This window comes from Ovis canadensis, chromosome 2 (assembly GCF_042477335.2).
Source record: "Ovis canadensis isolate MfBH-ARS-UI-01 breed Bighorn chromosome 2, ARS-UI_OviCan_v2, whole genome shotgun sequence".
Taxonomy (NCBI): domain Eukaryota; kingdom Metazoa; phylum Chordata; class Mammalia; order Artiodactyla; family Bovidae; genus Ovis; species Ovis canadensis.
The window spans coordinates 125,288,029-125,300,243 of record NC_091246.1 but is presented as its reverse complement, the minus strand read 5'-3'; the positions used below and the strand labels follow the sequence as shown (position 1 = coordinate 125,300,243).

General features: G+C 41.5%; 1 protein-coding gene and 1 long non-coding RNA gene across 3 annotated transcripts in view; one reads left to right on the top strand and one right to left on the bottom strand.

Moving 5' to 3' along the window:
* LOC138433779 (uncharacterized) overlaps nt 1-12,215 on the bottom strand; it is a 195,609-nt gene that overhangs the window by 179,249 nt on the left and 4,145 nt on the right. The gene's annotated exons all lie outside the window — the stretch shown is intronic.
* LOC138433770 (protein SET) lies at nt 9,480-11,139 on the top strand. Its single transcript, XM_069577001.1, has one exon. The coding sequence runs from the start codon at nt 9,812-9,814 to the stop codon at nt 10,688-10,690; it is 879 nt and encodes a 292-aa protein (XP_069433102.1). The 5' UTR covers nt 9,480-9,811; the 3' UTR covers nt 10,691-11,139.

Sequence of the window (12,215 nt, the reverse complement as noted above, 5' to 3'; positions counted from 1 at the left end):
GCACTGGAGAAGGAAATGGCAACCCACTCCAGTGTTCTTGCCTGGAGAATCCCAGGGACAGGGAGCCTGGTGGGCTGCCACCTATGGGGTCGCACAGAGTCGGACAAGACTGAAGCGACTTAGCAGCAGCAAGAGCATAGTGAAAGTGAAGTTGCTCAGTCGTGTCCAGCTCTTTGTGACCCCATGGACTGTAGCCCACCAGGCTTCTCCATCCATGGGATTCTCCAGCCAAGAGTACTGGAGTAGGTTGCCATTTCCTTCTCCAGGGGATCTTCCCAACCCAGGGATCGAATCCGGGTCTCCCCCATTGTAGGCAGACACTTTACCATCTGAGCCACCAGGGAAATCCAGTCACTGGTACTGAGCATGGCCCTGTATAATTATAAGGGACTTGATTTAGGTCATACCTGAATGGTCTAGTGGTTTTCCCCACTTTCTTCAACTTAAGTCTGAATTTGGCAACAAGGAGTGCATGATCTGAGCCACAGTCAGCTCCTGGTCTTGTTTTTGCTGACTGTTAACAGTTCTCCATCTTTGGCAGCAAAGAATATAAACAATCTGATTTCAGTGTTGGCCATCTGGTGATGTCCATGTGTAGAATATTCTCTTGTAGATCTCATCAAGAAAATTAGAGATATCAAGGGAACATTTCATGCCAAGATGGGCTCAATGAAGGACAGAAATGGTATGGACCTAAGAGAAGCAGAAGATGTTAAGAAGAGGTGGCAAGAATACACAGAAGAACTGTACAAAAAAGATCTTCATGATCCAGATAATCACGATGGTGTGATCACTCACCTAGAGCCAGACATTCTGGAATGGGAAGTCAAGTGGGCCTTTGAAAGCATCACTATGAACAAAGCTAGAGGAGGTGATGGAAATCCAGTTGAGCTATTTCAAATCCTAAAAGATGATGCTGTGAAAGTGCTACACTCAATATGCCAGCAAATTTGGAAAACTCAGCAGTGGCCACAGGACTGGAAAAGGTCAGTTTTCATCGCAATCTCACAGAAAGGTAGTGACAAAGAATGCTCAAACTACTGCACAATTGCACTCATCTCACACGCTAGTAAAGTAATCCTCAAAATTCTCCAAGCCAGACTTCAACAACTCATGAAACGTGAAATTCCAGATGTTCAAGCTGGATTTAGAAAAGGCAGAGGAACCAGAGATCAAATTGCCAATATCCATTGGATCATAGAAAAACCAAGAGAGTTCCAGAAAAACATCTATTTCTGCTTTATTGACTACGCCAAAGCCTTTTGTGGATCAATACTGTGTGGATCACCACAAAGTGTGGAAAATTCTGAAAGAGATGGGAATACCAGACCACCTGACCTGCCTCTTGAGAAATCTGTATGCAGGTAGGAAGCAACAGTTAGAACTGGATATGGAACAACAGATTGGTTCCAAATAGGGAAAGGAGTACATCAAAGCTATATATTGTCACCCTGTTTATTTAACATATATGTAGAGTACATTATGAGAAATGCTGGGTTGAATGAAACACAAGCTGAAATCAAGATTGCTGGGAGAAATATCAATAACCTCAAATATGCAGATGACACCACCCTTATGGCAGAAAGTGAAGAGGAACTAAAGAGCCTCTTGATGAAAGTGAAAGAGGAGAGTGAAAAAGTTGACTTACAGCTCAACATTCAGAAAACTAAGATCATGGCATCCGGTCCCATCACCTCATGGGAAATAGATGGGGAAACAGTGGAAACAGTGCCTTACTTTATTTTGGGGGGCTCCAAAATCACTGCAGACAGTGACTTCAGCAATGAAATTTAAAGACGCTTGCTCCTTGGAAGAAAATTTATGACCAAACTAGACAGCATATTAAAAAGCACAGACATTACTTTGTCAACAAAGGTCCACCTAGTCAAGGCTATGGTTTTTCCAGTAGTCATGTATGGATGTGAGAGTTGGACTATAAAGAAAGCTGAGCACCGAAGAGCTGATGCTTTTGAACTGTGGTGTTGGAGAAGACTCTTGAGAGTCCCTTGGAGAGCAATGAGATCCAACCAGTCCATTCTAAAGGAAATCAGTCCTGAATATTTATTGGAAGGACTGATGTTGAAGCAGAAAATCCAATACTTTGGCCCCTATGCGAAGAGCTGACTCATTTGAAAAGACTCTGATGCTGGAAAAGATTGAAGGCAGGAGGAGAAGGGGACAACAGAGGATGAGGTGGTTGGATGGCAACACAGACTCAATGTTCATGAGTTTGAGTAAACTCCAGGAGTTGGTCATGGACAGGGAGGCCTGTTGTGTGGCAGTCCATGGGGTCTCAGAGTCGGACACAACTGAGTGACTGAACAGAATTGAACTTTATTGCCAGATCAAGAAGCCTAGATTTTACCTATGGATCATAAGGAATCATTGATTCAAATTATCATGCTTTTATCTACCACTGTAGAAATAATAATTTATTTCCCAAACTGAAAATAATCTAACAAGTCAGGCCCTTTAATATCATACTCTGAATCAGTAATTTGAGATTACAAAGCCCTGAAATCAAAGTCAACCAATAAATCACTCCAGAAAGAAAAAAATTAATAAGTACTAAAATGGACAGTGACTGAACCCAGTGAGATATGAAACCTTCTTCCTAGTCTTTTACGGAGATCTGTTCTGAGTGGATGGGTGAGCGTTGTAGGGAAGGAGAAGAATTTTACTCACAGGTGCCTTTGGAAGCAGAGTGTAATGTAGTGTGCATTGAGAAGAGCAGAGTCACGTAAAGGAATGATGGGCTAGGACAATTGCTAGGTGAGACTTAGATGGCCAGGTAAAAGTGAACACTCTAGCACTGGGTCAGTTTTCTTCAAATGGTTGATGTAAACATTTTTTTAAATAGAAAATTTACTGCGGGTCATGCTATTGGATGCTATAACTGATCTGTTCTTTAAAATGCACTTACAGACCACCATGAAGAATAAAAGATCTCTGGGGGAAGATTCAAATAACAGTTCCTCAATCCTCACATGTGAGAAACCATGGGGGAAACCTGGGGTCTTGTTTATGCTGTTCATTCCGCCTGGAATGTTCTTTACAGAGTCTCTTTACATGGCTTACTTCTATTCATCCTTTAAGAATTACGTGAATCATCACTTCCCTCAGAAATTCAGATCAGGTCAGGGGGCCTTCTGTAAACCCACATCACCATGTATATACGACATTTGCACTGGACATGGAAAAACAGGTTAGTTCCAAATAGGAAAAGGAGTACATCAAGGCTGTATATTGTCACCCTGATTATTTAACTTCTATGCAGAGTACATCATGAGAAACACTGGGCTGGAAGAAGCACAAGCTGGAATCAAGATTGCCGTGAGAAATATCAATAACCTCAGATATGCAGATGACACCACCCTTATGGCAGAAAGTGGAGAGGAACTAAAAAGCCTCTTGATGAAAGTGAAAGAGGAGAGCAAAAAATTTGGCTTAAAGCTCAACATTCAGAAAATGAAGATCATGGCATCTGGTCCCATCACTTCGTGGCAAATAGATAGGGAAACAGTGGAAACAGTGTCAGACTTTATATTTTGGGGCTCCAAAATCACTGTAGATGGTGATTGCATCCATGAAACTAAAAGACGCTTACTCCTTGGAAGGAAAGTTATGACCAACCTAGACAGCATATTCAAAAGCAGAGACATTACTTTGCCAACAAAGGTCCGTCTAGTCAAGGCTATGGTTTTTCCAGTGGTCATGTATGGATGTGAGAATTGGACTGTGAAGAAAGCTGAGCGCCGAAGAATTGATGCGTTTGAACTGTGGTGTTGGAGAAGACTCTTGAGAGTCCCTTGGACTGCAAGGAGATCCAACCAGTCCATCCTAAAGGAGATCAGTCCTGGGTGTTCTTTGGAAGGAATGATGCTAAAGCTGAAACTCCAGTACTTTGGCCACCTCATGTGAAGAGATGACTCATTGGAAAAGACTTTGATGCTGGGAGGGATTAGGGGCAGGAGGAGAAGGGGACGACAGAGGATGAGATGGCTGGATGGCATCACTGACTCGATGGACGTGAGTTTGAGTGAACTCGGAGTTGGTGATGGACAGGGAGGCCTGGCGTGCTGCAATACATGGGGTCGCAAATAGTCGGACACGATTGTGTGACTGAACTGAACTGAATACACCTATTAAGATGATTTTTAAAAGATTAAATGGATGAACTACTTTATATAATCTCTCTGCTAAGTCACTTCAGTTGTGTCCGACTCTGTGCAACCCCATAGACGGCATCCCACCAGGCTTCCCCATCCCTGGGATTCTCCAGGCAAGAACACTGGAGTGGGTTGCCATTTCCTTCTCCAATGCATGAAAGTGAAAGGTGAAAGGGAAGTTGCTCAGTCATGTCCGACTCTTCGCGACCCCATGGACCGCATCCTACCAGGCTCCTCTGTCTGTGGGATTTTCCAGGCAAGAGTACTGGAATAGGGTGCCATCGCCTTCTCCGTCTTTATAAAATAGACCATCACAATTTCATAATTGTTTAATGTTTTTATATTTTCACTTGTTTTTCAAAAATTGTCAAATTTCTAAACTAAATTAATTCACAAAGGTTGTATGTCCACTCTAAGGTGTAGAAAAACACTGTATCTTGGGAAAAAAAAAAAGGCCTTAGAAATTCATCACTTTGGATAATGCAGAAACACAATTTATTATCAGACACTTCATCTTACATGTTGAATTAAATTTCATGATTGCATGTATCAGTGGATAATTATTTAATCTGATTTAATTCAGATTTTATGAATTATAAATTAATCAACATAATTTAATTCAAAAATGAGGAAACAAAACAGAATAGACATCAGTTGTATATAAACAAGAAGAACTTTTTAAAGTTTTGTAGTATCTTGGAAACCAATTTAGAATCAGGTTTAAAAATAATAAATACTGTATTAAAAATGTGAAAAGTGCCCTCTATATTCACATTTGCTTCTTAGCAACCAGTTTCTAATCTTGTTAAATTTTGCACCCTAATAGTTGAAGAGACAATTTTAGTATGCATATCCAAATATATGTATACACATAGGCTGGGGATATGCGCCTATACGCGTGTATGTATGCATGGTAGTGTACTAAATCCTTATAAACACAAAACCAAATAAACATGAAAAGGAATAAGATCAGAGAAGCTCCAAAAAAAGGTTAATGAAATCAGGCCCTCAGCAGAGTCAGTGACTGGTCATTCTGTTGCTGTAGTTGCTGTTGCTTAGCAGCAAGGTTATTCTTTTGTGACCCCCATAGACTGTAACCTGCCGGGTTCCTCTGTCCATGGGATTTTCCAGGCAAGAATACTGGAGTAGGTTGCCATTTTCTTCTCCAGGGGATCTTCCCGACCCAGGGATCAAACTCATATCTCCTGCATTGGCAAGTGGGTTCTTTACTGCTGAGCCACGATGGAAGCCCATGTGTAGCTAATTACATCTTTATAGATAGTAACGAAGTTTTAGTAAAAGCTTGTAATGAATAGCTAGAACACCCTTGGGGATATAACTAGCATAAAATATTTATTAAGGCCAAGTACTTAAAAGTATAGTGTTTTGTATACGCTGAATTTTATGTGGATAGGACTTGAGACTCTACTTAATGGCTTATTTTGCACTTGTTTAATCACTAAGTCATGTCCGACTCTTTGTAACCCCGTGGACTGCAGCACCCCAGACTTCCGTCTTTCACTAACTCCTGGATTTTGCTCAAACTCATGTCCACTGAGTCGGTGATGGCCATCCCACCATCTCATCCTGTCACCCGCTTCTCCTCCTGCTTTCAATCTTTCCTAGCATTAGGGTCTTTTCCAATGAGTGGGCTCTTCACAGCAGGTGGACAAAGCATTAGAGCTTCAGCTCCAGCATCAGTCCTTCCCATGAATATTCAGGACTGATTTTCTTTAGGATTTACTGGTTTGATCTCCTTGCAGTCCAAGGGACTCTCAAGAGTCTTTCCCAACACCACAATTCAAAAGCATCAATTCTTTGGCACATAGCCTTTTTTATGGTCCAACTCTCACAACCATACATAACTACTGGAAAAGCTTTGCTTTGACTGTATAGACCTTTGTTGGCAAAGTGATGTTTCTGCTTTTTAATATGCTGTCTAGTTTTGCCATAGTTGTTCTTCCAAGGAGCAAGCATCTTTGTATCTCATGGCTGCAGTCACAATCTACAGTGATTTTGGAGCCCCAAAAAATAAAATCTGCCTCTGTTTCCCCATCTATTTGCCATGAAGTGATGGGACCGGGTGGGATGGTACTCATTTTTGTGAAGATTTAAACCAGGTTTTCCACTCTCCTTTCACCCTCATCAGGAACCTCCTTAGTTCCTCTTCGCTTCTGCCATTAAGAGTGGTATCATCTGCAAATCTGTGCACAGTCGTCATTAAATTGTAGAATTTTTTAAGCTTTGTTGACTGAAAAAACATACACACAACCTAAAAGTTGAGAGCTGTATGTCTATTTGGTGGAAATTGTTAGGACTTCAAGCCTGAGAGACAGCATCGCAAGCAGCCTAAGAAACTGCTCTGAGGAGGCAGAGGAAGGAGTCAGCTTATACAGAAGTTTGCAAGAAAGGGAGCAGATAGTCAGTACATCAGATTATTGTTAATTAAGGAAACTAAATATCTCAAGTTAAGAAATTTAGTGCTCTTCTATATATGGGAAGATGCAAGCTCTGGGCTTGCATCCTTTTCATATGCATCTTAGCTCTCTGAGGCCAGCATCCTGCTTCTCAATTATTCACACCCTATATTCTTCATTTGTTCACCATAGAGAGTGGTGGGTGTGGTGGATGGCTGGCACTGGCACTTTCTCCCACCCCCATGAGCTCCTCTGGGCTAACCATGGGGAGTGGCTGATGGCTGCTGGATAGCTCGCATTGTTCTTCCCGGCTTGGAAATTTACATTTGGAAGGTTGGAATCCCTAAAGGCTGTGCCATCCTTGTATACAGCTAAGGCAGGAAATATTCCATTTCACAGCTTTATGAAGCTATTCCCTATGGCCTAGACTCTCAAATTAAAATCTGAGAGTTCAATAAGAATTTTTAATTTTTGGTATCATTTTAATAATCTGAGAAAAATTACCACAAAAAATAACAACAAAAGTTCTCTTTTGAATTATATCCTCAGTCAGTACAAAATAAAATAATACTCTCCATGTTTCCAGTCTTCACAGACACCCTCCATTCTCCCTTCCTAGCTTACTGTTGAGTAGAAACCTTGGTGGTGGTGGTGTAGTCACTAAGTTGGGTCCAACTCTTGTGACACCATGGACTCCACACAAGATGGATTCTCCACCCAAGAATACCAGAGTGAGTTGCCATTCCCTTCTCCAGGGGATCTTCCCAACCCAGGAATCAAACCCAGGTCTCCTGCATTGCAGGCAGATTCTTTACCAACTAAGCTACAAGGGACACCCCCAACTAAAACCTTACCAATGGCACAGTCATCTCACACGCTAGTAAAGTAATGCTCAAAATTCTCCAAGCCAGGCTTTAGCAATACGTGAACCGTGAACTTCCTGACTTTCAAGCTGGTTTTAGAAAAGGCAGAGGAACCAGAGATCAAATTGCCAACATCCGCTGGATCATGGAAGAAGCAAGAGAGTTCCAGAAAAACATCTATTTCTGCTTTATTGACCATGCCAAAGCCTTTGACTGTGTGGATCACGATAAACTGTGGAAAATTCTGAGAGAGATGGGAATACCAGACCATCTGACCTGCCTCTTGAGAAATCTGTATGCAGGTCAGGAAGTAACAGTTAGAACTGGACATGGAACAACAGACTGGTTCCAAATAGGAAATGGAGTACGTCAAGGCTGTATATTGTCACCCTGCTTATTTAACTTATATGCAGAGTACATCATGAGAAACGCTGGACTTGAAGAAACACAAGCTGGAATCAAGATTGCCAGGAGAAATATCAATAACCTCAGATATGCAGATGACACCACCCTTATGGCAGAAAGTGAAGAGGAACTAAAAAGCCTCTTGATGAAAGTGAAAGAGGAGAGTGAAAAAGTTGGCTTAAAGCTCAACATTCAGAAAACGAAGATCATGGCATCCGGTCCCATCACTTCATGGGAAATAGATGGGGAAACAGTGGAAACAGTGTCAGACTTTATTTTTTAGGGCTCCAAAATCACTGCAGATGGTGATTGCAGCCACGAAATTAAAAGATGCTTACTCATTGGAAGAAAAGTTATGACCAATCTAGATAGCATATTCAAAAGCAGAGACATTACTTTGCCGACTAAGGTCCGTCTAGTCAAGGCTATGGTTTTTCCTGTGGTCATGTATGGATGTGAGAGTTGGACTGTGAAGAACGCTGAGCGCCGAAGAATTGATGCTTTTGAACTGTGGTGTTGGAGAAGACTCTTGAGAGTCCCTTGGACTGCAAGGAGATCCAACCAGTCCATTCTGAAGGAGATCAACCCTGGGTGTTCTTTGGAGGGAATGATGCTAAAGCTGAAACTCCAGTACTTTGGCCACCTCATGCGAAGAGTTGACTCACTGGAAAAGACTCTGATGCTGGGAGGGATTGGGGGCAGGAGGAGAAGGGGACGACCGAGGATGAGATGGCTGGATGGCATCACTGACTCGATAGATATGAGTCTGAGTGAACTCCGGGAGTTGGTGATGGACAGGGAGGCCTGGAGTGCTGCGATTCATGGGGTCGCAAAGAGTCGAACACGACTGAGCGACTGAACTGAACTGAACTGAACTGAATGACACAGTCAGTGAATATATATTTTTATGTTAAGTGTATTATCTGTATACATTTTCTGCATTCCTGACACACCTAACTTTTTCTTAATTTTTTTGATAGTTCTAGACAATACAGAGAATCTGTGAGTCTTTTCGAACTGTCACAAACCTCAAAAAAAAAAAAAAATCCAACATATTTGTTGAAAAACACCTGCATATAAGTGGACCTGTTGCAGGAAGGCGGACCCCTTCCAGGGCCCGAAACTGGGCTCTTGTCTAACACTCGGAAATGAGTTGTCCAAGGAGACACATCTGCTGACAAAGCAAGAGATTTTATTGGGAAAGGGCACCCGAGTGGAGAGCAGTAGGGTAAGGGAAACCAGGAGAACTGCTCTGCCGCGTGGCTCACAATGTCGGGTTTTATGGTGATGGGATTAGTTTCCAGGTGGTCTTTGGCCAATCATTCTAATTCAGAGTCTTTCCTGGTGGTGCACACATCGCTCAGCCAAGATGGATGCTAGCGAGAGGGATTCTGGGAAGTGGACGGACACTCAGTGTCTCCTTTAGACCTTTCCCGAACTCTCCGGTTGGTGGTGGCTTATTAGTTCCGTATTCCTTATCAGGATCTCCCGTCATAAAACAACCCATGCAAATGGTTACTATGGTACCTGGCCAGGGTGGGCGGTTTCAATCAGTGTGCTTCCCCTAACAGACCCATAGTTCAAGACTGGTCCAGGGCATATAAGTCGGCCCATAGTTCAACACAAACCCATGTTGTTCAAGTGTCAATTGTATAAAACTCTTCACATTAAACATAGGAGAATACGTTCATAAACGTGGAATAGATAAAAAGAGTTTTTAAATACAACAACAAAACATTATCCATGAAAGAAGAGAACTGATAACTGTACACCAAAAACTTCAGTTCTGTGAAAGATACTATTAACAGAATGAAAAGGCAAGCCACAATCTGGGAGAAAGTATTTACAATCCACATATCTGAGAAAAGAATTGTATCTAAAATACATTTTTAGAGTTCTCTGAGCTCGCAGTTCCTCTCTCTTCTCCTGGGAGGATTCTTGGCTTTTTTTCCGCATCATGGCCCCCAAACACCAGTCCTCCCTTCCACCCCAAGCAAAGAAACTGAAGAAAGCCAGGCCGACTCCTGCCTCCAGGCCAGATGAGGCATCTGCTTCTTCAAACTTGCCGAAGGAAGAAAAAGAACAGCAAGAAGCAATTGAACATATTGATGAAGTACAAAATGAAATAGACAGACTTAATGAACAAGCCAGTGAGGAGATTTTGAAAGTAGAACAGAAATATAACAAACTCCGCCAACCATTTTTTCAGAAGAGGTCAGAATTGATCGCCAAAATCCCAAATTTTTGGGTAACAACATTTGTTAACCATCCACAAGTGTCTGCACTGCTTGGGGAGGAGGATGAAGAGGCGCTGCATTATTTGACAAGAGTTGAAGTGACAGAATTTGAAGACATTAAATCAGGTTACAGAATAGATTTTTATTTTGATGAAAACCCTTACTTCGAAAATAAAATTCTCTCCAAAGAATTTCATCTGAATGAGAGTGGTGATCCATCTTCAAAGTCCACTGAAATCAAATGGAAATCTGGAAAGGATTTGACGAAACGATCAAGTCAAACACAGAATAAAGCCAGCAGGAAGAGACAGCATGAGGAACCAGAAAGCTTCTTCACCTGGTTTACTGATCATTCTGATGCAGGTGCAGATGAGTTAGGAGAGGTCATCAAAGATGATATTTGGCCAAATCCATTACAGTACTACTTGGTTCCTGACATGGATGATGAGGAAGGGGAAGGAGAAGAGGATGACGACGATGACGAAGAGGAAGAAGGATTGGAAGACATTGATGAAGAAGGGGATGAGGATGAAGGTGAAGAAGATGAAGATGATGATGAGGGGGAGGAAGGAGAGGAAGATGAAGGAGAAGATGACTAATGGAACACTGATGGATTCCAACCATTTTTAATTTTCTCCAGTCCCTGGGAGCAAGTTGCAGTCTTTATTTTTTTTTTTTCTCCTCTTGTGCTCAGTCGCCCTGTTTTTGAGGTCTTTTTTCTCCTTTATACCATGGTTCACAACTTATTTGGGGGAGGGAAATACCTTGAGCAGAATTCAGTGGGACAAGAATCTCTACCCCTTTCTGTTCCAAATTCATTTTTATCCCTTCCTGTCTCAACAAAAACTATGGAATCAACACCACCATGCTCTGTGGGAAAAAAAGAAAAACCTTCTGCTCCCTTAGCTCTGCTGGAAGCTGGAGGGTGCTAGGCCCCTGTGTAGTAGTGCATAGAATTCTAGCTTTTTTCCTCCTTTCTCTGTATATTGGGCTCAGAGATTACACTGTGTCTCTATGTGAATATGGACAGTTAGCATTTACCAACATGTATCTGTCTACTTTCTCTTGTTTAAAAAAAAAAAAAAACTTAAAAAAATGGGGTTATAGAAGGTCAGCAAAGGGTGGGTTTGAGATGTTTGGGTGGGTTAAGTGGGCATTTTGACAACATGGCTTCTCCTTTGGCATGTTTAATTGTGATGTTTAACGGACATCCTTGCAGTTTAAGATGACACTTTTAAAATAAAATTCTCTCCTAATGATGAAAAAAAAAAAATAAAATAAAATACATTTTTAAAAATTTAAAAACTCCAAGATAAGAAAATAACCAATAAAACAATGGATAAAATATTCGAAGACACTGCACCAAAGATGATATTAATATATAGATAGGAAATGAACACATGAAAAGATGCCCAACAGCATTAGTCATTAATGCAATGAAAATAATAATGAAATCCCACTACAAAATTACAGTGGCTTAAATTAAAAACACTGACAACACAACGCTGACAAGGATGTAATGCAACTACAACTTCCATAACTAACTGATTAGCATGCAAAATGGTACTGAAACAGGAAAAACAGTCTGGCAATTTCCTAAAAACTTAAACATTATTTGACTAAGCAGTCCCACTTATTGGTATTTATTCTAGAGAAATAAGACTTCCCTGGTGGCTCAGATGGTAAGGAGTCTGCCTGCAGTGCAGGCGACCTGGGTTTGATCCCTGGGTTGAGAAGATTCCCTGGAGAAGGAAATGGCAACCCATCCAGTCTTCTTGCCTGAACAATTCCCATAGACAGAGGCATTGGGGCTTCCCTGGTGGCTCAGACAGTAAAGAATCTGCCTGCAATTCAGGAGACCCAGATTCAATTCTGGGCTGGGAAGATATCCTAGTAAAAGGAATTAGAACCCACTCCAGTATGCTTGACTTTTAAATAAGATTCTGGAGAGGAATAGAAAGAAAAGGAGCACTAAAGAGAACCAAGGACTTGTCAAAGACACTCAGTTCTCAACAAATGAGCCAAACGTCCCTTGTTCTTTTCTATGAAATGGCTAGGGAAGTATCTGATACCGTGTTCAGAGAGTAAACACCCACCTTCTATCACCCTTATTATTCCATTAGT